The sequence below is a fragment of the Sapajus apella genome, unplaced genomic scaffold, assembly GCF_009761245.1.
Source record: "Sapajus apella isolate SASKATOON/1434 unplaced genomic scaffold, GSC_monkey_1.0 scaffold33, whole genome shotgun sequence".
NCBI classification, from domain to species: Eukaryota; Metazoa; Chordata; class Mammalia; order Primates; family Cebidae; genus Sapajus; species Sapajus apella.
Window position 1 is genome coordinate 2,857,546 of NW_022436973.1, and position 24,901 is coordinate 2,882,446.

At 50.0% G+C, this 24,901-nt stretch overlaps 1 protein-coding gene and 1 long non-coding RNA gene across 2 annotated transcripts in view; both read left to right on the forward strand.

Moving 5' to 3' along the window:
• Window positions 1-15,715: 15,715 nt before the first annotated feature.
• The window catches only part of LOC116562682, a 92,605-nt gene continuing 83,419 nt past the window's right edge, over window positions 15,716-24,901 (forward strand). Inside the window, exon 1 of the long non-coding RNA XR_004274055.1 lies at window positions 15,716-16,354. This is a non-coding gene — a long non-coding RNA (uncharacterized LOC116562682). The remainder of the gene's footprint in view (window positions 16,355-24,901) is intronic.
• Window positions 20,242-23,658, forward strand: MAFB (MAF bZIP transcription factor B). Its single transcript, XM_032294940.1, has one exon. It carries the CDS (start codon window positions 20,650-20,652, stop codon window positions 21,619-21,621), a length of 972 nt encoding a protein of 323 aa, XP_032150831.1. The 5' UTR covers window positions 20,242-20,649; the 3' UTR covers window positions 21,622-23,658.

Genomic DNA, 24,901 nt, shown 5'->3' on the forward strand with positions numbered 1-24,901 from the left:
TGTGCAATGGGGTTATGTGTGACCGTGTCTTTTTTTACAAATATTTTCCAAATTTTCCTCAGTAAACGTATTTTATTTATTATTGGGATAGGGCAGGGGGAGAAGAAATCCTTTATGACTTTTAGAGGTCAGCTTCTTAACTTGAATCTCAGACCTAATGGGAATGAATCACTGGACCCCAAAGTACCAAATTAACCTAAGACACTGGGCATATGTGTTCTCTGCATCAGCCCAGGATGCCTAGAGACAGCCCTATGTGTTCTTCAACTCTCTGAACCTTCCCATCATCTTTCATGTGCCTTCTCCTGGGGTTATTGTGAGATTACAATGTGGGCAAAGGCCTTAGAACAGTCCTGCCCTGTAGGCATTCAAAAGATATAAATGGTAATAATAAAGTAATACACTTATTACGGTCACTGAAGCTGTTGTTTTGTTAGTAGGAAGGAATAGTTGAGCATCTCGCAGGCACCGGGAAGTTTATACAGACTGGCCTGGCCTGAGATAGTGCTACGAGCATCTTGTACTGACACAGTTCCAGTCTTAGATCTGAGCTCTTGGTGCCACCCGTCTTTCGTCCAATGCTGCAGAGGCAAAGGGATGCTTTTCGGATTTGGATGTGCACGGACTTATACGTAGACCCTCCTTCAGCCTCCCACATCCTGGGTACTTTCTGGGGCCAGGAACTGTGCGGAACCTTTTCATATATAAATTTTCCCACCTATATCTTTGAGAAGCAGGCTTCATTAGCATTTCTGCTTTATGGCTCAGAGACTGCTGGACATCAGTCTCATGGGTCACACAGCCAGAAAGTGGCAAAGCTGGCATCAGAACCTATGTTGATCTGAATTCAGAGATGTCAGAGATGAAGAGCAATAATGGCTGAGATAATAAGTTCTAGAATCAGAAAGACCTGGGGTTTGGACTATCTGTGTGGCTTTGAGCAAGTAATAAAAGTGCCTCAGTTTGCTCATCTATAAGATGGGACTTAGAGAGCTTGTATGTTGTACCATTTTATGAAATGCTAAAAAGCAAAAGTCAAATCATTGCCAGTGAAACCATGACATAATCCTTTCTTATCACTTAGAATTTTATTTTTATACTTATGAAAAGAACTTTTAGGTTTATTTAGACATAGACGTTTATCATAAGACCTTTGTATACATACATGAAAAAGAAAATAAAAGTGAAATAATCCGTTTAAGATATTTCTAAAACTACCTCACATTCAAAGACTGACTCAGCATTGTCAGTGTTCATGCATTTCAACAGACTGTCATCTGCTGTCACATTGCAGGTGTTTGTGGTAGCATTTCTTTAAAAACCACTCCTCTATTGTCCTCAGGATTTTAAACTGCAAATACTTGTTCTGCAAGTTTTGATGTGTGTTCCCAGATAAGACAGTGACATTAAGACTGCTGCCAGGCTGATAGTGATTTTTAAAAGCATCTCAATTTTAGAGACGTTAAAATGGGAAAAAGAAAGTGTATGTCTTAGAATTGATGAAATAGAGTAGCTACTGTATAGAGTTGTTAGGAGAATTAAATGAGGTCATGCTGGTGAAGAACTTAGACATTAGACTGGACACAGAGTAAATGTTCAATATCATCACCATCGTCTTTATTGCTATTATATTCTGTCCTCTGAGATGTATTGCATATATATGCAGCTCTGTAGGCTTGGTCTCAGAATTCTGAGCCAATATGCAGTACCAAGACATTGGATCCTGGACCACTGGGGCCCTTGCAATGGCTGGTGATGCATGAGACACTGGACCCTGGGGTAGAGCCTGTCCTCTTTCCTTTTCTGTTTCCCTCTCTACCTGCTTTGCCAACCTTCTTTCTCTCCCCTGCTGCCTCTCCCTCCTTTACTTATCTCCCTGCTCCTTCTCCTTATCTCTGATTCCCTTTCTACCCCCTCCCCAGCTCTTCTGCGAATAAATGGCCCTGTCACTCTGGCTTTCTTGTAGGTTTAGAGTGAATGGAAGTGTCTTTCTGAAAAGCTTGTTCTGTCTGACATTCCTTACCATCTCAGGAGCAGGGTCCTTAGCACCCCCCTCTCTTCTGCTCAAAGATCTACTCATTTAGTTAACAATTTACAGGCCTGCCACTGGGTCCTGAGAGCTCCACCCCACAGCAGAGGCAGCTGGGCTGTGCCCTCTGGAGGAGGCCTATTGACAGGCTTAGAGGGGTGCTTCTGTCCTGCCTCTAGTGGTTGTAGGGAACTGGCTTAGGACCTACCTAAAAAGAAACCATTTACTCCCGTTTATGATTCGTTAAAAAAGAAGTTCACAGCTTTTATGATGAGCCTTATATATGCATTTAATGACATTAAAGTATTTGATTATGTGCATTAAGAAGAGGTCTGAGAGCTCTCTAGTGTCCTTAGTTTTAAGTGTATTTTAACTGCCTACAATGAAAGGAACAAGACAAAAAACGAGCTGTGGCAGCATCCTCATAAATTCTAAGCCATAATTGACATACCTTTGCTGGCACCAGGAATGGTCCAGGCAGGTGGACACAGGGAAGAGGAACCACAGACTTTCCACTTTCTCATTGGCCTGAGTACACGAGGGAAAGCAAGGTCAGTCATCCCTGCAATACTTTCTCTTCAACCAGCCTCTCAGCCAGGGATGAGCTGAGAGGAGCTGTGACTGACATGAACTGAAGATTCACTTTGTGCCCAGCCTGTGCCAGGTCCTCTACAACTATTTCTGTGTTTCATCTCCAGAGGCAGGTGTCATTAGCCCCATTTTCCAGATGAGGAAGCTGAGCCTGGCAAAGGAAAATGACTTGCTCCAAGGTGGCAAATATCAGAACTATGATCTAAAAACAAGTCTTTCTGATCCTGGGGCTTCAGCCCTTTGCACAGGTACTGGATACGGAGCTCCAAGTGACACCCATTTGGGGAATAGTGAACAGAGAAGGAGGAGGGAGTAGGTGCTGAGGCCAGGGAAGCATAGGCCTTTACAGAAAAGCTGCTGCTGCCCATTATCCAGGCCCCAGCCCCTTGGAGGCATACATTGCAGTGGAAACAGAATCAGGACAGAAACAGCCACTTGAAATGAACTGCGCCCAGACAGGCCGCCATGGTGGCGTGATTGATACTGGAGCATGTAGGTGTAATGAAACTGATGCCGGCTTCTCTGCACCTGTGATTTATTGAGGACAAATTTAAGATGAGAAAGGGCCCCATACCAGGAGCTGCATCTTCCCCTCCAAGGGAGGGTGGTCATCCATCACCAGCCATTGCAAGGGCCCCTTGCAAGCGGCTCATCAGATGAGCCAATAGTCTCTTTGTTGGGGTTCCTAACAAGTGTTGGATCAGCAAAAGTCTATTTATGCTGGTGGACCTTTCAGGACCAATTTGTAGTGGGTCACTGATTCTGCTGGGGTATTATCTTCTTTACTACTCAGGCCAGTTGGGGAACGCAGCAAAGATTAATGGTTTTGGCTGCCGACTTGCCGCCGCAATCTACTGCTTCTGGACCAAAGATTAAGTTTTTTTGTGTTTTACCAGAAAGGGCCCACCTTGTGTATGAGATGCACTTTGATTTACTGACTTGCTTATGGAGAAAGGAGTTGTGGAAATGTACCTGGCTGTGGTAAGAATTTGGCAGATGGCTGTGAGGTCTGGCATCCACGTTCCTTATCCTAAGGACTGGGACAGGGAATGGGCAGCTCCTGGTGCCTCAGTGTGGGTCCTGTGGACCTGGGGTCTGTAGACTGGGGAAGCTGACTTTGAGCTCACACAATATCTGAGCCTTGCCTGGCACCCCACAGCTGCCTCTGGATTCAGAGACGGAGGCAACATCCTAAACTGTATTATGTAAAAATTCTGTTATGGAAAAAAATAGTTACAGCTTTTCCCTTTTATTGTGAAAATAGCACATGCTCTTATAACTTTGGAAAAAAAATTCAAGAAACAAATAAAACTACACATAAGCCAACTGCACAGTGCTAGGGCTGTTAACATTTTGGCTGACATTTTAATCTAGAATTTTCACAGTGCACAAATATATGCATGTTGCTTTACAGTATTAAATGTATACTGAATTTTTGTGGGTTTTTTTCCCGCTATTTGATTGTGTCATCCACTTTTTACAATGAATATTATGCCACAAGCGTTTTCCCATCTCTTCATTATTTTAATGAGCCATCCCTTTTTTTTTTCTCCTGGAGTTGGGTTTGCTGCTATATCTCCAATGCCAAAGGTCTGTTCCTTTATTCAGCAAACATTTGCTGTGTGCTTCTCTGGATCAGACACTGTGCTGGGGTCACAGAGCTGAGTCAGACATAGCACTCCTGAGGTGCAGGTGCAGGGATGAGCTCAGGGGGCTGTGCATGTGCCCTGAGGGGTACTTATAACATGCATCTCTTAGAAGAGCCCAGGACACTGCACATAGTTTGGAGGCAAGGGCCCAACACAACTGACCCTTTCCAGGTCCCTACAGAATCAGAGGGGCCTGCTCTTGGCTTTGGATACACCAGCTTGGCTTTATAGAGTGAATCAAGATCTGAGGCCCAAACCTTTCTGCAGGGGCAACAGCAGCCCCATCTTGGAAAACTGAAGAAAGAGCCCAGCAGCCCCCAAGAGACTAGCCACCCGGGACAGCTGCAGAAATTGCCAGGGAGATAGTAAGAAATAAATGCCAAAAAGAGTGTGGCCTTGGGAGGCCAGCAGATCTGAGTTTGAATCTCCTAGCTGGTGACCTTGAGCAGTTGTCTTTCTGAGAGCTTCATTTTCCTTATCTGAAAAATGGGGTTTTTCCCCCCTCCAGCTGCTGGGCTCTTGTGTGTGTACACCATGTGGAAAATCCCACGTGAAGAGCTGGTGATCAGCCTGGGCCAGGCCCATTTTCCGGATGCTGTGCTTACTCAAATAGATGGATGGGCTCTAATTGTTCCAACAACACGTCTGAGTTTCGCAGGGCCTTTCCTTGGGAGCCTTTGTCTCAGGGCCATAAATCACTGGGCAACTGTCCCAACAGTTGGCTACGACTTCCTTTCCCTGACTGAGGCTGGCCAAAGGAGGGAGGGCTGAGCTGAGCACAAGCCTGCTTTTCACCATTGATTTTCAGATCTCTAACTGGGAGTATTACTTGCTTAGCCATTCCAATGGTTCCCTTTGTCATAGCCTCTTCTCTGCCCAGGGCGGCCTTCTTCCCTTCCTCTCCACCTTAGTCCCAAATTAAAATTCTTCAAGGAAGTAGAACATTTTCTCTCATCCACATGCACTTTCCCCATACCTGTCTTGATAACTGGTGGAGCATTTGTCATCTGGCCTGAGGCCTCTGCGTCTATATGACATGTTCTGTGTATGGGGGAGATATTTCTCTTGGTTCAAGAGGAGCAGTTAACAGCCCCAGATGTCCCCCAGCCTGTAAGTCTCGCTCCCCACTCTGCTGTAGCTGCTATATACTGAACACTTCTGAAAATCCCTGGCTCCTTCCTGCCCCAGGACATTTTCTCTTGCTTTTCTTTTTGACTGAATTCCCTTCTCTGGACTCTTAACATGGCTATCTCCTTTTCATCATTCAAGTCTCGGCTAAAATGTTATAGAGAAACCTTCCCTGACCATCTCTCATCCCAGACCAAGTCTTGTTTCCCCATGTTAAACTTCTTGATGGCATGCCATCTACTTCCTTCCTCAGACTTTTCAGGGTTTGTGAAGCTGTATCTGCATGGTGGCAGATTTAACAAGTGTTCAACTCTCCTGCCTTCACTGTATGTGCCGCAAGGACAGATGATCACCTTTGTATCCTCAGTGTCTGGTACATTGTAGGCTCTCAACAAACTGGTACGTTGAGTGCACAATAAACTGATGGATGGATTATGGATGGATAAATGAATTGGAGAGTGAGTGAGTGAAAAAACGAATGAATTCCAGAGTGATGTGCAAAGGCTTACTTTCAATTAGGTGGCCAGAGAATGCATGAGGGGCTGAGTGCCCTCCCAGTCCCATCTCCGTGAGGCCAAACCTCATTCCCTACCAATGTTTCTGAAACCCGTACCTACAGCTCTTCATACTTAGTGATCTGCCTCCATCCTCTGCCCTCCTTTTCCTTTTAAATGTTTTATTATGACATTTTCCAAACTTACAAAAGAAGATAAAATCACTATAAACCTGCATGTATCCTCGCCCCCTACCCTCTTGCTGGTGTATTTAAAACAAATCCCAGACATCATCTCATTTCATATATAAGTATTTTAGGGGGTATTGTTAATAGATAAGGACTTACAATTTCTTTTAACATAACCACAATATCATTATCACATCCAACACAAAGAAAAAACTAATTCATGTAATATCTGGTAGAGATTCAAATATTCCCAGTTGTCTCAAAAACTCCTTTTTGCATTTAGTTGGAGTGAGGCTGTAAACATTGCATTAGACTGCTATGTCTCTTAGGTTTCTTTATAACAGTTCTCCCTTTTTCTCACATTTAAAAATGTGATTTATTTCTCTTTTCTAAATGCCATTTGTTTCTTGATGAATTTTGGTCATTCTCCTGCAGATTGTTTCACATTCTAGATTCAGCTGAGCGCCTCCTTGTGGTGTCATGTAACATGTTCCTCCATCCCATGTTTCCTGGAAACCAGTAGTTTGATCCATAGGCCTGATCAGAGTCGTATTCGATTTTTGGCTAGAAGCCTCCATAGATGGTGTTGTGATCGTTTTTTGTTGTATCACATGTTAATGTCTAGTCGTCTCTCCTTTAACAATGTTAAAATTGATCGGTGGCTCACCCTGCCCTAATTAACTCCCAACTCCCTTCTCTATTTCCATTGCTATATGAACTTGTTTTGCAAAACAAGTCAGTGGAGAGCATTGATCATATTGAGCAGAGGTGGGAGCAGTAAGGTCTGATGGCAAATGCACTGGCAGAGAGCACAGGGCCCAGGTAAGAAGGTTAATGTCTCTGCGTTTCAGTTTTCTTGAGTGTAAGGTGGGGCTGATAATAGTAGCTTTGAGAACTAATATGTGGGAGAAATGTTTGAGACATACTCAACCCTCAAGACTGAGTACTTAATGTGTATTTACTCACTTAATTCTCCCAACAATCCAATAAGGTATATGCTACTATGAGTCCCATTGTACATGTGAGGAAAAGCAGACAGAAAGGTTAGGTAACATGCCCAAGGCCATACAGCTAGTAAAAGACAGAGCTGGGATTTGAACCCAGGGAGTCAGGCTCCAGAGCCTGTGCTCTTAAACACAGTGCTGTGTAACATCTACAAAGTCAAGGAGGAGCTCCTGGCTTTTCTCCATGCAAGATGCTTGTTGAGTCCTTACCAGGAATGGATACCTATTAATTCCCACCTTAAGATATGTGCAGGGGTGGAGTAAGGCAGCCCCCAGTGGCTGGAGGGGTTTCTGTGTTTTATTCTGAGTCTTTTACAAAGTCTCAGAATTGTTCCCCACACCCAACTACTGTTGGATGGGCCAGAAACAGCTTCATAAACTCACATGCTGGAGAAGGGTTTGGATAACATAAGGCCTCACCCCTATTTGGGAAGGATTCACATCTCCAGAAAAACTCTCTGATGCCCAGTGAGGTTAAGTGACTTCCCCAAGATCACACAGTAAGTTTGCCACTGTGCTAGGGTTAGAACCCCAGACTCTCTCAAGCCTTGGGTGATTGTGTCTGGATACCTGGGTCTTTCCATGCTGAGTTAGAGGAGCAGTATGTCTACTCCCTATCCCCAGATCCTCTGAGTCATTTTGGCCAGAACTCCTCTGATGGTACATACGGATAAACATACCTGCTGAAATTGTGCAGCCATTCAGGACTTGCCTGGCATATCACAAGATGTTCACTTCTTGGTCACTATTGTAGATGTCTGGGCCTGCTGATCTCACTCTTCCAAAGGCATTCTGGAAACAGACTTTTCCTCTCTCCTGGCTTCAGTCTTGAAGCAAAATCAAATAAAGGTGCAGAGCAAGAATTCGAACTCAGTTCTTCTGACTCCAAGACTAGAAGGCCAGAAGGGAAGTAAGTCTGTGATCACTGATGCCAGTGCATCTGCCATGACTATAGTTCTACCTTCCAGATGGGAAAGTGAGGCTCAGAGGGGAGTGGTAACTTAATGTGCTCACATAGCCCTACCTACAGCATGGGCTGCCGCAGAGGGGTCGGGGGTTCAGAGAGTGGTCTCCTGTTGGGTTGCATGTACATCCTGGCCTGGTGAGTGCCTGGTGAACTCAGCGTGCCAGCACTGGAGCTGGAGGGACTTCTGAGCTTAGGGAAACAGACTGTGGTCCATGGGTCCAGCTTGTCTGATTACAAAGGCCAAGACAATAATTGAAGGTGGCTTTGGGTTCCCTGAGTAGGATCTGGCGCCGACGTCTGGTGACTCTGTTGGCGCCTTGAGCCCTGGGCATTCGCTAATGGATTGTGGCTGATCCCCAGACTGATTGGCAGCCGGCCCCAAGGTCCTCAAGGGAAACCTGGAAACTGTGGTCTCCAGCTTAGAGACATTCTCCCTTCTGGGAGCTACAACTGAGGGCTTGCAGAGGGCCTAAGGCAGGAGTGCTTCTGAGCCCACGGGATGAGCCCTCTCTTCCCAAACACCTGGATAGAATAGGAGGTGAGGTTCACACAGTGGAATACGGAAAGCTGTCAAAATGCCGACTCCTCGTTTCATCTCCTTGTAGCTTCCCTGCCCCACTCTCCTGGGCTGATCAGCGCTGTAGCCCCCCACCCCTGTCCAAGCAATAGTGGAGACAGTAAGAATGCTCAAAGATTTTCTAAAATAGCACACTGGGATGGGAGTGGTCCCAAAACAAGGGGGAAAACCTTTCCCAGACAAGCCAGGCTACTGTCATTCCCAGAACAGAGGAGAGAATTAACCCTTCTGGAGATCTCAGAAGGCGAGGGCTTTCCTGCTGTCTGGGAAGGGCTTTCCAGATCAGACCACAGCACAAGCAAAAGCAGAGAGGCACAAGCATGCAAGAAACAGCACAGGAGAACTGGAAGGTGGAGTGCTAGTGAAGGGAGGATGGAGGGGCAGGTCTGCAAAAAAAGCACTGCAAAAATCTCAGACTTTACCTGGTTGGCAGTAGGGATCCATTGAAGGTTTTAAAGGGAGGGCAGGGGAGAGGAACCTGGAGTCTGTTCACAGCCATGGCTCTTTCTTATGCCTGATCAGTCAGGGCAAAAGGCAAATACAAAACGGATGCATCTGACCTTTTTCTAGGACACCCAATATTTATGCGCTTTGCGCATCACCCAAATTTTATTCATTTACCCAAAAGAGTGTGAAAAAGGCGCTTTAGGAAACTGCTATAAATCCAGTGCAAGTCACCATGGTAACCTGATTAGCAGCTAAATTAAGTTCATGATTAAGAAGAAATAAATAAAAATAACTCTCCTCCTTGGCTGGGGCTACCCACTGGGCCACTGGCAGCCAAGCAGATGCTGAGGCTTTGGGAAGCAGGGGTATAAGCCTGGCCCTGGCCCCCAAGAGAAGTTGAGGTGAGGGTGGGAGGTGTTATCTGCTGCAGAGAAGTGAGAAATGCAATTGTTAACACTGCCTGGGCGTTAGTGAGGCCCCTGGCAGCCAGGCCAGGGAGTCCAGTTTGCACTTTTGAAGGCTAAAGCAATGGCTTTCATGACAAGGTCCCATGCTCTCTAAGGGTGCCTTCTTGATGCCCCGGGACACGTTTCTTTGTCTGAGCACCAGGTGCATGTATTGTCATCCCTCCAGTGCTATGCCCTTCTGTGCTGGGTGCTGACATGACTCAGACCTGGTTCTGATTCTAGAGAGGCTGTTTGGTGGTGGACATAGATATTACAGATGCTCTGGGCAAAGTGTATATATAAGGTGCTGTGGAAACATGGGCCAGCCAGCAGGGAGGCTTCCGGAAGGAGATGATACCCAAGAGAAAAGCAGATGTGTGACTGCTAGAGAGTGCCTATTTCAGGTGAGCATTTTGGATCTTCTGCTTGGGGTCGACTGTCAGGCAGGCCAACCTGGAATGAGCTGGCATCAGCCCTGATTAGACCAGAAAAGCCCTCTTGGGAGCTGTGCTGTTAACACATCCCTGGGCCTAGAAACAGGAGAGATGGGTGCAAAGAGAGAAATGAGGGTCCCACTTACCCTTTCCAAGCCTCCTCCTGGCCACAGCAGTCCAGAGCAATAATTAGAGTCAAATAGTCTTTGAATCTTTCCTCTGCCATTTGTAACCTGTGGTCTCTGGCAAGCCTGTGGCCTCTTATTTAAGCATCAGCCTATACAATGGGGTAATAATGATAATAGTACCTGTCTCTTAAGGTTATTGTGAAGGACTAAGTGGGATGATGCAAGCTAAATATAACACAGTCCCTCACACGTAGAAAACACACAATAAGATGTTTGCTGGGCTAATTTCATTACCTAGGGAAGTCTGCCTTGACTGGATGGAAGAAGGAGGGAGAGGGCAGCCAGGGAAACATGCTGCTTAAGTCTCCTTCAAGAGAAATTGCTGCAGGGAGCATAAAAGAATGACAGCCCCAGCTACCACCCCTCAGGCTCCACCGGTATGTTCCGGAGGAGGCTGTGCTTTTTCCCAGTTGTTCCCAGCCACTGATTAGGCACAGGAGAGGGAAGGTGATGCTAGTGCTGGCTCATTTCTATAAGACGCGGGACTCCCAATGGGTGACTTTGGCCTGGGGAATCTCCATGAGCCTGGTTGGAACTTTCCTAGAGCAGTGCTGCAATCTAAGACTCTTCCTTCCCCCTCTCCTTTCATGAGGGTGAGACCAGCATCACGGTCAGTCTGAAGGCTTTCCCTGCCTCCTCTTTTCTTCTCTTCCTTTATACTTCACAGTATAACTAAATATAACATAGTCCCTCACTGTCCCCCATGTAACAAGAGGTTTACTTGTCCCCCAGTAAACCTCTTCCACATAGAATCCTATTTTGGCTTCTGATTCTCAGAAGACCCCCAAATGTCACAGAAGACCTTGGAGAAGAGTCCAACACGTGGGTTGTAGAAGAGGTAGAATGGAGTCCCAGCAGCAGGTCACAGAGGTGTCTAAGGTGGGGGAGTGCAGGCCTTCAAGGACTCTGGTGAAGAAGTGCCCAGTCTTTTTGTGTCCTGTCCTCAAATGTGTGTGTGTTTCTGTGTGTGCACAGTCCCTGAGCATGTTCCCATGTTACATTGGCCATAATGTAGTGAAAAAGATCTGTTTCCATCAGACGAATATGAGCTTTTCAGTGTCTGCTCTTAGCACTGAGCCCTGAAGAGATCCTTGGGCATAGTAGATGCTCAGTCAAAAACAAACAAACAAGCAACCCCAAACCCCGAAAAACTGAGAACCACTGGGACTTGTACCCCTCTTAAGTTTTGCTTTGGACCAATTTTGTTTTCATTTCCTGGTGGTTTGAATTGCATCATGTTAGATTATTGAACCTTTTTAGCCTTTTGTTTTTGTGACAGAGTCAAATATTCACTGACACATGTACATCTTTAAGCCCATGCAGAAGGATAATAGCAGCCTTGCTTCAGAGGCCACACCTCCCAGGAAACCCTCTAGCCTGTCCCCTCGTCTTTGCTGATCCCTCTGCCATCCCCTTGCAGAAGGAGCTTGGAGTCTCTCAGCTCAGCTGGACTAGATGAATCTTCTCAGGGTCCTCTTATCCCACCCCCCAGTTCCTTCCCCCAATCTCACCCTCCCTGCTCTGTGAAATCAGGGAAGCTGCAAACCCAACCCTTACATCAAAAGGGAACTTGAAAAATACTTGGAGCAAAAACTGCTAACTGTGCATCCTTGCTCTATGCAGGCGCTGATATTAAATCAGGAAATGGCACTGAACAGCCGCTCCAAACACAGAAACAGGGCATGTCAACACAGCAACCAAAAGCAATCTCTAACGGGCAGAGGGGAAAGGGACCTGGCACAGGGCCGGGAAGGGGGCTGCAGCCCAGAAAAGAATTCCTGAGCTGAGTGTGTCTGTGCCACCTCTCCAGTGTCCCAAATGAAGCATGGGTCTCAGTCCCTGGCATGGAATGCACCCTGTCTCCATGAGGAATTAAACATAATTAAGCATGTTGCTTAAATACCTTTGAGATTCTCCTTTTTATTGCCACAAATGTTTACTGAGCACATAGTGTGTGCCTGTCAGTCCACCAAAAAAGATGCCATCCGATGTGGAGATGATCTTCTAGGCCCTCAGGACAGAACTCTAACTCTTTGGCATGGCATTCAAGACCCTTTAAGTACTGGCTCCTGCAGAAGCCTTCAGCTCTGTCTCCAGACTCCCTGAAATAGCTCCCAAGTGCACAATGCAGTGCCTTTGCTCCATACCTTTGCTTGGACCAGTCCTACCATCAGTTCTTCCTGTATTTCTGCTTTTGGCAAATTTTTGCTCAGCTTTCAAAGCCTTAACCAAGTGTCACCTTTTCTCTGCAGCATTTTCTGCCTCCCTCCCCATTTCTTCCAATAGAACCAGGGATCATTTACTTGGGATCCAGCAGCACTGTGGACATGCTGCCATCACAATACCTTCCATGTGACAATGGGAAGGTTTGCAGTGCCCTGGAGGGGAGGAAAAAAGCCATGTTCACTCCTGAACCCTCATCTCCCAGCACTGGTGATAAAATTGAAACAAAAATGAAAAGCCTTGATGAAATTCATTGTTGGTATGGCTATGGGGAAACAGATTTTCCATTTCTGATAGTAAATTAAATAGGTACCATCTTGTTAGAGGCTAATTTGACAATATTAACACAGAAAATACATCTTTCAACCCAGCAATTTTATTTTTTGCTTTCTGCACATGGGCAGAAAGGCGCATGTAAAAAGCTGTGAGTTGCAGCATTGTTTGCAATAGCAAAAGATTAGAAATAGCTTAAATGTCCATCAATACAGCTTGGATAAAAAACTGTAGGGCATCCATTGGACAGAATGCTATGCATTAGTTAAAACGAAGTAGGTCTCCACGTATTGACACAGCATTTGCTGAGTAAAAATCAAAAGCAAGCTGTAGCTCTAGACACAGATGTTAAAACTACCTTGCCGCATTTTTTCACAATTAAAAAGCAATCTTCTGTAATTTGTTTTAAAAAGAGAATGAATGACCACAGCAGCTCCTGGCTGAATGGAGCCTGGGTTTTGGCACAGCCAATCTGCATTATTTCCTCTACCACCTACCCAGATCATCTACCTCTCCTGTACCTGGGAAGTTTGCTCTCCCTGTGGTGGTGAGCATGTAGTGGGAAGCTGGGATCCCGGGCCCTTGAAGAGCATCCAGACAAAGGAGGAAGAAAGTGAAAGCAGGGAGGCCCTGAGGGTGGGATGACTCAAATCATGCAAATTTCCTGAGTTGGTCCTTGGCCTCCAGAGGAAGAAGGAAGGATTGGTTCAAGAATGACTGTTAATGAAGGGAGAGGAGGGGGCTGGAGGGTATGCAGAAAAGGCCTGAAAATTCAGAGACCTCACACTGTAAGGAAGCACCAGCCTTTGCCTAGTTGTTAATTTCATTTATTCATTCATTTATTCCACACCTGTAATTGAGTTCCTCTTGTATGGGCATTGCACTGGCTACTAAGGACACAGAGACAACTCCACCTCCTGGACACGTCCTCTGGGAGCTCATGATCAAATTCCATCTAGTTCCTCAAGGCGTGTTTCTTGGACTCCGTGTATCAGAATCACCTAGGAAATTTCTTAAAATGCAGATTCTTGGGCTCTACTCAGACCTATAAAATCAAACTGTGGCTTACAAATTTGTGTTTGTAATCCATTTCCTCAAATGTAAAACATTTGGACTAGCTGACCAAACCATTTCCTTGAACATTCCTATGTTATTTCCTAAGGCCTCTCCCAAACCTGAGGTCTGCTCTGATCCAGGCTAAAAAAGGATGGGATGGAAGTACAAGCTTTGCCCTATGACTCCAGTGTGTGGGATTTCCCTAGAATGGCAAGGACCTTGTCCTTGCTAATAGGCTTTTTACCCCACTCCCATCCCCAGTTACAATCAAGTCCTTCCAAGGCCTGGGAAGATCCATGGACCATGTCTTCTGTCTAAGTTCTTCAAAAACAAGAGATGGACTCATTGTAAGCAGGGGAATGGCATGTGCAAAGGTCCTGTGACAGAACACAGCTTGGGCTGTGGAAGAACTTAAATAAATCAGTGTGCCTGAAGCATTGTGATGAGGGATGCAGCAAGAAGAGGCAGAAGAGGGTAACAAAGCTAGACCATCCATGGCCTGAAGGCTGTGCCTAGGAATTTGGTTCTTTTTCCAAGTGTTAAAGTGTTTGTATTTAAGCCAGGCAGCTGGTGAGGGGAATGGCCAGATTCATATAAAAACTGGCTCTATTGCCCTGTGGAGAAGCAGAAAGGCTATAGCCAAAGCCTTTGCAATCCTCTAAGCAAAAGATAAGGGTGGCTTGGATGAAGGTTAAGGTACTAGAAGAAGAGCCAGAGATACCTGGTGGAAGGATAGATAGGCGACAGTTGGACTATGGGAGGTGAGAGCCTCAGCCCTGGGGAGCAATAATGAGGTTTCAGAATTTCTGCCACTGGCTCTGGGGTCATGGTGGGGGATGTAGGTGGGAAGGGAACTGTCCTTGTTAGCATTCACCGGACAGTGGCTTTGAGTAGCATTGAGCTTCTCATCAGCACTGAACCACCTCTCCCCGCTCTTTCTCTCTATCCTTTCCTTGAATATTTAGGGATGTATGAATTGGTGCTGAAGGTCAAACTCAGACCAGAGGCAGGATCAAGGATCAGAAACCAGGCTGAGGCCAAGGGTAAAGGACAGGATGAGAGGACTCTGCAAAATTGTTCTCCTTTGGCTGGTACCCCTGCCTTCATTTCTCTCCAGCCCCACACAGTCAGGGAAGAGAAAAGGGAAAGAAAAGTTTGACTGCCGCTGACAAGAAGGCACATTAAACACTGCCCTCGTAATTGAATCCTTGGTAGGGACTTGGCACTTGGTAAAGGTTCAGCCGTTACCTGAACAGAGTCACCAATTCTGTGAACAGCTGAAAATCCTGACCCTTAGAACAGCTGGGGAAGCACTGCACTGACACCAGAATTCCCAGGTAGCTACTCAGTTGAGACAGAGATCACACACTTCATAGTATTGAGAGCACTGGACTTGGGACCAGAAGTTCCAGCTCATCACTGCTGTATAAGCGTAAAGAAATCATTTAGCCTCTTGAGCCTCATTCTTTGTGTAAGATGCAGATAACCCTACTCATCTTATAGGGCAGTTGTGATGACTGAATGAGTTGAAATGCATAATGCTCTTAAGACACTGTGATATATCTGCATCCACCCTCTTATCTCCCTGCCTACCTATCTCTGTAAAATAGAGATAATAATAGTTGCTATTCACAGAGTCGGGAGAGTTGAGTGAAAAGGTGAATGACAGAGGCTGAGGTGGGTGGATGATCTGAGGTCAGGAGTTGGAGACCAGCCTGGCCAACATGGTGAAACCCCATCTCTACTGAAAATACAAAAATTAGCCAAGTGTGGCGGCATGCACCTGTAATCTTAGCTACTTGGGAGGCTGAGGCAGGAGAGTCGCTTGAACCCGGGAGGTGGAGGTTGCAGTGAGCTAGATTACACCACTGTACTTCAGTCTGCAGCCTGGGTGACAGAGTGAGACTCTATCTCAAAAAACAAAATAAAACAAACAAAAACAAACAACAACAATAACAAACAACAAAAAGGTGAATGACAAAAGGCTTTGCAACTCCCTGTACAAATGAGAGTGACTATTATCAAATATCCCATCTGTACTGGAGGCAATGCTATCCAGTGGCTATCTAATGCAGCCTTGTCTAACAGAAATAGAATGTAAGCCAAATATGTAATTTACAATTATTTATTGGTTACATTAAAACACAGTAAAAAGAAACAGTGAAATAGTTTTAATAATAAATTCCTATGGGGGGAGAGAGAGAGCTTGCTTGTGTGCACATTCCTGCATATATTGGGGCATTATCCCTGGTCCCCTGGGGAGGCAGCCAGGATCTTCAAAGTCAGTGTAACTCTGGCTTCCTATTGGGACTCTCTAAATCTCTGGGTTGCCTAAAGACCACCAAGACCCAGAAAGCCAAGAATACCTTTTTGGGAGCACTGAGTTGGAATCTGACAGTGGTTGTATGGGGCAAGGGAAAGTGGAAGTGACAGCTGCCTTTGGGAAGAGGAAGAGGAAGGACAAGAAACAAAAACAAAAATCCCCCAGAAAACCCTCCTGTCTCCTGTCGGGAGCCATAGACTTTGACAACAACTTCCCTGCAGATCCCACGGAATGGGAGCAACAGAATACCTTTCCACTGAGCCTTGCAAAAGGTGTCAGAGACCTCAGGGCTCCTTGGAAAAGACAGGTGACACTACATCGGGGTGATGGCAAAAGCGTAAGTCAGGCTCCTGCCGCCGGCGGGAGGCGGGAGGCGGGATGTCCCCTGATTCAGGATCCTCCCTGGCAGAACTCGCCTCTGGGGCCCTTGAGACCACTGGCCTCTGCTTAGCGACTCGGCATAGTACAATCCAGTAACTCACTGAGCTTTGAACTGGAAGTTTACTGCTCCCGCATCCCGCGTGCTGCTGCGCCTCTCCGCACAAACGCGCGCGCAAACACACACACACACGAACATACCCCTCCCGCACGCCTCCAACAGCACCCATGTGTGCACAGAGGCGCCTCCTCGCTCACCAACCGCCTGCAACCCGTAAGGAAAAGGCGGGTGAACGGCGCACCTTCGGGCTGAATGTGGATGCCAGGAGTGCCGCTCTGATTTGCAGGCACATGGGAGGGCGCGCTGCCGCCGGGCCTCTCTGGAGTTATCCCCTTAGCTGAGTAGAGGCCTGCGAAGGCAGCACGGCGAACCTCATACCTGGCGGCTGGCTGTGGGCCCTGCATTCCCTTAGGGAATAAACTCTTCCCCTACTTTTACCCCGAACGATCCAAGGCTCTGCGGCGGCTTGGACCCTGCAGAGTTTCCTCCATCACCATTTGTGACTAAAGAATCTTGAGGAGGTGCGACCCAGAGGCACAGCCCCTGACCCAACCTGGGGTGGGTAGAGAGGAGGTCGCTTTTGAGTGAACACCTTAAATTTGGAGTTTTAGCAGCTAGAGACAATAAGCTGTTCACTAGTGCGGCCGTGGCTGCTGCAAAATCTCCGACTTCCTTTGATTGTGCCTTAGGACTCCACACACCGCTCCGTGTCTCCTGCTCTCCCTTTACTCCTCATAGACTCATCACTTCTTCTGTTATCCCTTCTGTTTTATTCTTTCAGCGTGTTGGACTCCCAGTCAATGGGTATGCAGCAGTAATCCCCTACCCTCCTCACCTCGACCCTGCCTATGTTTTAGGGATAGGGTGAAACCTCCGGGTACTGCTGTGTATCCATGACCGGTGGCCCAGAATTCGGATTCAGAGACCCCAGAGATGAGAAGTGGCATCTCGCGATGGCAGTCGGGAGCAGGAGACCAGAGGGCTTGGGGCTCTAAGACCCCGCTGCTCAGTGCAGCAGTAACCGGGATGGGGGAGGCTGGGCCATGAAGTGGGGTAGGCTGCGCAGTAGCAGCCTTTACTCTGCGGCCACCGGCTTGTCTCCATCATTCACCCAGTCTGGCAGGGGTAGGGCTGTTTCCAACATTTTTTGGTGGGGGAGTCTGGGGGTGGGGTGTGCAGAGAAGGGAGTGGCTAAGCTGGGAGAGGGGCAGAGAAACGGATTTCGGTGGGGAGGTGAGCCTGGGGATGGACAGAGATACCTCAAAGCCCAGGCGAAGGGAGTGACCACAACAGAGACAGAGGTACAGGGACAAAGATGAGCGCACTTTCCCAGACAAAGCCCACGTCCAAGAGACCCTGAGACGGAGGCAGACTGTTGGCAGGAGAACAGGAGGTCCAGAACCGCAGACCTGGGGCCGCAGGAATCCCCAGGGCCTCAGTGGGCCACGCTCCTGAGACTCGGGTCTCAGTTCTCGACGGCGAGTGTTACGCAGAGCCAAGGGGACGCGCGGGCCAGGGTGGAGTGGGTCACAGCTAGGCTAGTCCGCCTTGGTGCCCACGCAGAGGTCCATAGTGGCAGAAACATTCTGGGAGCCAAGGGTCTCTTAGGGCCCTGAGGGAGGGTGCTGCCGGCTCTAGTTCAGTCGGAACCAACAGAGTCCGGCGTGCTTGTCCTGCCCTGGCCGCCTGAGGCCGGAGCCATACGTAGTCTGCACAGACCCGAGCGAGACACCTGGTCCTGAGTGGTCTGCAAACGTTCTCCACTGAGCCACGGTCTGAGTGTGTTCTCAATGCATGCAAACAAGACCTGGACATTTACCAAGTGCGAGTCCCCAACCCCCAGCTTCTGGCAGGTGTGGTGCAGCGGCACCGCCCAGGCTGTCCCTCCAGGCGGCCAACTCATTTCTGCGGAGAGCACGCTTCTTGAAGAGGGTTGTAGACTCACGCTTCCAGCATTTAAGTTGCCACCCCATAATACTGAGTTCAAGTTTTAGTTAAGATACACTCATTTTATTAAAAATAGGCTGCTCAAGACCACGCTGTACCCCAGCCTCTCCAAGGGCTCAAGAGAATAGAGGGTTTTCATATTAATTGGTGGCAAGTACTTTACCTTCTAACACTTAAAAATAATCTGGGCGCGTCCTCACTGGTGTGGCTCACGCGACCCCTACGCGCGGCGTCAGTCGGGCTGGTCCAGCGCAGACAGCGGCCGGGACTCACTCACCCAGTGCGCGCCTCTCCGGCCTTTCACTGCGCGCGCCCAAAACTGGAAAGCAGAAGGCGACGCGGGAGGCGGGTCGGGTCTCCGGGTCCAGCGAATTCGCAATCTATCCGGTTTCAGCGCCTGAGCCGAGGTCTCAGGAAGAACCCGTTAATGCTGGCCATCCTGAATCTGCGTAGGGAGGGTGTGCGGTGCCCAAGCCCGGTTTGGATGCCCAGTGCGGTGCGCTTCGGTGTCCCCGTCTGCGCTTCGGGGAGGTTTCTCATCCGGCAGCTCTGGGCCCCTTCATTGTGGCGTTTCCACTTTTGGCTACCGGCCCTCCTCCGCCCAGGGCCTTCTGGCACAGGGAGCAGCGACGGGCACTCCTGAACGCTGGGGCACGGAATTTCAACAGGGGCTCCCAGCGCAGAGCTCGCGGCTCGCGGCTGAGTAAGAAGACGGGACCCGAGGGCCTGTACATGGCTCGAGGAGAACCTATCCTGGGCTCTGGTGCACACACAGCATGCGTTCTGGGCTGGCTTGGGTTGGTCCGGGTAGGGGAGACCTGGCTGGGTCCGAGGCGCCGTCCAAACCTTCTGGCAGTGGGCCCGGCAGTCGCGGCGCCTTTGCTCACAGTGGCCACTTGGGGTCGCACTTTATGCCTGTTTGAGCCTCTCCGCGGCGGGCTGACGCCGGGATCTGCTTAATCGTTACAAAACGTTCAAACAAAAACAGGGCTGGCTCTCCAGCAGCGAAGAGCGACTCGGAGCACCGTCCCGGGCAGGCTTCGGCCCCAAGGCTCCGGGCGCTCAGGATTGTGGTGGGGGAAAGGAATTCAGAGCCCTTGGGCTGATTCTTTTCCCGTCCCCTTCCCCATGAGCATTGTTGGTGGTGGTGGTGGGGGGGTGCGTGAGCGCGGGGAGCTGCGGGGCCAGTGGAGTCGAATCTCAGGGCTTTGCCACTGCACCAGCCAGGAGGGGGATGGCCTTCGATTGGCCCAAGAAAGATCCCCCGAGGTTAAGAGTTGGGTCTGAACTTAACTCTTCGAGCCCTAAGCCCGCGCCCTCCCCAACACACAACACGCGCAGATCTCCAGAAACAAGAACGCACCGCACACACGGCCAGAAGCCACGAGGACACACAGAGCGTCGCCCACTGGGCGGGGGCCGCTTGGGAACAAAGGGCCCAGGAGGCGTTGTCCCGGTGCTCATTCTGAGCCTCCTTGGGGGTGACACGGGCTGGGGGTGGGGTGCAAAGGGAACTGAGGGAGGAGAGCGCGCGAGGAGGTGAAAGCAGTGGCTTGGCCTAGAGGTGGGGCGTGCACTCCAGGCGACCGTGCGGGGGCCAGGACCTGCAGGGTAGGGGGGTGAGCCCAGGCTTGCCGTCCCACTCCGCTCCAGCGCTCCGCCAGGCCTCCGCAGCTCCCGGGCAGCTCGGGCCGCCAGTCAGCTGACGCAGGGGGCGGGGGAGCTGTCAGGCGCGCCCCGCCCTGCGCCGCGGGTCCGCGGAGGCCGTGCAGCCATTGGCCCGCGCGCCGGGCCGCCCGGGCCCCCGCACCCCAGTGACATCAGGAAGGCGATAAAAGGCAGCGGCGCCGCCGATCCAACACAGCTGCACCGCCGAGCTGCGAGCGGCTGCGAGCGAGAGAGAGAGCGTAAGAGCAAGAGAGCTAGAGAGCGAGCAACGGGCACTCGCCCCACGCCTCCCCTCCGCCCCACCGCGCGCTCTGCTTGCCTCTCCACCCCACCCGACTAGACCCGGCCCGGTCCGGCGCGGGCACAGCCCCGAGCTCTGGGGCGGTGCTGGCAGCCTCGGGACTCTCCGGCGCGCCGCCGCGTCCCTAGACAAAGGCTTGGCCGGCGGCCCCGGCCCGCTGCGCCCTCGCTCCCCGCCTCCCCGGCTCGCTGCTCTTCGCCCCCGCGCTTGGCTCGGCGCGCTCCGGCCGGCCGCAAAGTTTCCCGGGCGGCAGCGGCGGCTGCGCCTCGCGTCAGCGATGGCCGCGGAGCTGAGCATGGGGCCAGAGCTGCCCACCAGCCCGCTGGCCATGGAGTATGTCAACGACTTCGACCTGCTCAAGTTCGACGTGAAGAAGGAGCCCATGGGGCGCGCGGAACGTCCGGGCAGGCCCTGCACGCGCCTGCAGCCAGCCGGCTCGGTGTCCTCCACACCGCTCAGTACGCCGTGTAGCTCCGTGCCCTCGTCGCCCAGCTTCAGCCCGACTGAACAGAAGACGCACCTCGAGGATCTGTACTGGATGGCGAGCAACTACCAGCAGATGAACCCCGAGGCGCTCAACCTGACGCCCGAGGACGCGGTGGAAGCCCTCATCGGCTCGCACCCAGTGCCACAGCCGCTGCAAAGCTTCGACGGCTTTCGCGGTGCTCACCACCACCACCATCACCACCACCCTCACCCGCACCACGCGTACCCGGGCGCTGGCGTGGCCCACGAGGAGCTGGGTCCGCACGCTCACCCGCACCATCACCACCATCACCAAGCGTCGCCGCCGCCGTCCAGCGCTGCCAGCCCGGCGCAACAGCTGCCCACTAGCCACCCCGGGCCTGGGCCGCACGCAACGGCCTCGGCGACGGCGGCAGGCGGCAACGGCAGCGTGGAGGACCGCTTCTCCGACGACCAGCTCGTGTCCATGTCCGTGCGCGAGCTGAACCGCCACCTGCGGGGCTTCACCAAGGACGAGGTGATCCGCCTGAAGCAGAAGCGGCGGACCCTGAAGAACCGGGGCTACGCCCAGTCTTGCAGGTATAAACGCGTCCAGCAGAAGCACCACCTGGAGAATGAGAAGACGCAGCTCATTCAGCAGGTGGAGCAGCTTAAGCAGGAGGTGTCCCGGCTGGCCCGCGAGAGAGACGCCTACAAGGTCAAGTGCGAGAAACTCGCCAACTCCGGCTTCAGGGAGGCGGGCTCCACCAGCGACAGCCCCTCCTCTCCTGAGTTCTTTCTGTGAGTCGTGGCCGGTCCTGGCCCCCGCCCTTGCCCCGGCCCGGACTCCCTTTCCTGTGTCCCCAGTCCCAGACTACCCCGGACCCTGCCCCTGCCGCGGCCCCAGCCTTGACCTGCTTGACTTGAGCGAGAGGGAGGAAGGGCGCGCGGGCCGCGGGCGACGGGTGGGCTCGCGGGCGGGCAGGGGACCTTGGCTAAGGCGAGAGTAGCGCACGCCAGCGCCGCCTCCGAGACTCGAGCAGAGCCGGAGAGAGACAAGAGGGTGGGAGTTCCCGGAGCAACTTCTCTCCAGGCTGGAGGGCGGCGAGGCATAGTCCCGAGAAGTGACCAAGGCCATCTGGAGACTCCTGGCTTTCTGAACTTTGCGCTTTAAGCCGGGACCGCTGGTTTGCCGCCCGGAGCGTAGCCCTCGCCAGGAAGAGAGCAGCGAGGAGAGGAGAGGAGAGGGACTCTGGCGTCCCGGCAGGCGAGAGGCGAGGCTGAGCAAAAGAAGGAAAGACAGACGGATCTGTCTGTCAGGGTTTGGAGAACACTGGCTCTCAGCCCTGAGACATGGGCCTCAGTTAGGACGTTCGGCGCCCAAATCTCATCAGTTTTATTGCCTGCTCGATTATATAGAAAAATACAAAAAATCTGCATTAAAAATATTAATCCTGCATGCTGGACATGTATGGTAATAATTTCTATTTTGTACCATTTTCTTGTTTAACTTTAGCATGTTGTTGATCATGGATCATACTCCCCTTGTTTCTTTGGGTGAGAAGGGATCGCAGTTTGTTTGGAAACTCCGGCGGCTGCGTGCGGGGTTTCAGTCCCAGAGGTAGGCTTGTAAATACCCGCCCCGCCAAACCGCTTAGAGAACGTGGCAGCAAGCTGAGGGTCTTTGTTTGGGTTTATTATTACGATATTTTTGTTTGTAAGTGGAAAAGAAAAAGAAAAAGTTCCGGGCATTTTGCATCAGAAAACAACTTTGTCTTGGGGCACGCTTGGAAGTTGCATGTTTTCTTTCCTTTCCGTATCCCCATTCCGTCCTCTTTTTCCTCTCCCGCTTTAGTTTTCAACATTGTAGGTGTTGAGAGAGGTATTGAGAAAGAGAACCGAGGTCCCAGCTCCGGAATACAAGGGCAGGGCAGGACAGGGCAGCTACCAAGTTCTGCATTCCAGAGGAGTGTACTGGACTCCAGCCTTGTCTTAGGGTCAAACTGACACCCTTAACTAGAAAGAAAGGAAAACAGATCCTCCCCTCTGCTTTTTATTGTAACCAGAAACATCCTGAGGTTCCTTCTGAATCTGCTGGGCCTGCGATAATTGTAGGAGCCACAGGGCTCCTAGGGTGAGCGGCTTAGCCATCCCTGACCCTGGCAGTGCACTGGTAACCAGACATTGCACTGAACCAACTGCCATGTTTTAGAATGTTCCAGAAACTCAAACATTGGCTAGTAATTTTGCAACTTTCAAGTGAAGCCTTTAGACCAATGCATTGTGTTTCTTTCCCTGCTTTTGAGATAGTAGGAAGAGTTCTTGGTGGTGTCCCCCCCCTTCAATTCTTCAGTTGTATAGTAGTTATAGGGAAGATATGGGTGTTTTTCTTTATTATTACTTTTTTTTCTGCAGGTCAGTAAAAGGATTTAAGTTGCACTGACAAAAATGCCAAAATAAAGTGTATTTTTAAGTTCCCATTTGAAATTGCTGGCGCTGCTGGCCGGATGCATTTTTGAGTTTGTATTAGTTGATAAATTAACAGTAATAACAAGATTGTATGAACCGCATGGTGCTTGCAGTTTTAAATATTGTGGATATTTGTCCTGCATCAGAAACGAGCTTTGGTTTTTACAGATTCAACTGTGTTGAAATCAAACCTGCCGCAACAGAAATTGTTTTTATTTCATGTAAAATAAGGGATCAATTTCAAACCCTGCTTATGATATGAAAATATTAAAACCTAGTCTATTGTAGTTTTATTCAGACTGGTTTCTGTTTTTTGGTTATTAAAATGGTTTCCTATTTTGCTTATTAAAACCATGGAAATGCTGTTTATTTAGAAGACTCTGCGTTCGCATGATTTTGACTTTCTTCTCTTGCTTCCTCAAGAGTCGCACCAACTTTGGGGTACTCTCACTCCATGGCCAATGGAAGAGCAAACCAAGTCCTAGGAAATCCCTTCCTTGAGTGTGTGAGTGTGTGTATACATGAAACTCAAATGTGTTCTCTGCTTCCCAACTTAGGTACAGACCCCTGTCAAGAGAACTGGCTTGTGAGCTGAGAGGGCGCAGGTCAAAAAGCCTTGGAGTCCCTGGGTATCAGGCACACGCCACTTTTTCAGTGCTTTCAGGCACTTTTTAAATGCTTTCAGTCTTGGTCACCAGGACTGACTTGCTAATCTGTCTGCTCTGAAATAGTGATTGAGACTAGGAAGCCAAGAGCTGCCACCTTGATGGGGAAGCTGAGTCTTTTAGGGGCTCTGGCCCAGCTGAGGCGGGGCCCTTCCCCTCCTGCCTGGGGTGCAAGTTTCCTTTCTCCTACCCAGCGCATCTCTCTGGGAGCAACTGGAGCTGCCTGGAGCCAGATACCTTCTCTGAATGGGGTCTGTCTCCCTCACCCCAAAGCTAATGGAAGCAGGTACAACCTAGCACTAGATCTTGGGGTGCAAAACCCTCCAGACAGGAAGCTCCTCTCTGTGGACTTGTGTTTTTGAGGGTAATATGCCTCGGGTGCACTGGCACTCAGGCCTGGATTCCTCAGCTCTGCAGACTGGCACTGTGTGGCCCAGTCTGAATTTTAGTGGCTCCTCGGATTGGGTGTTGGAGGGGTTTGGGTCATCCCTCCAGTGCAGGAGCTTCAGCTGCAGCTTGGAGATCCCTGAACGGAAGGTGGCCCTAGAATCTTTCCTTTTCTGTATTTTTGGAAGAGTAGTGCCCACCTAGATCACCCCAAACCCCTCCCAGCCTCGTTGGATTCCTGTCTGTAACAGGGTTGGCCTCCGACACATCTAGGACGTGAAGTAGGATCTCCAACGCCTTTAGAGTTGTGTGATCCTTTGGCAATGGCCAGCTCCGAGGGGCTCCGGTCTCCTCAGACTCATTATCTGCAGTCCAGAAGGCTGAGCCTTTAGGCCCTGGGGTCCTCTGTGCTCAGGGTTCTTAACATGGAGTTTCAGAACCCTAATGGGGAGGCATAGGAGACCCAAGAAGTGAAGCCCCAGCTGGGAATCCGAGCTGAAAGAAGGAAGGGGAGAGTGAAACTAACAGGGAATAGATTTTGGCCTGAATCCCTGGAAGCCCAGA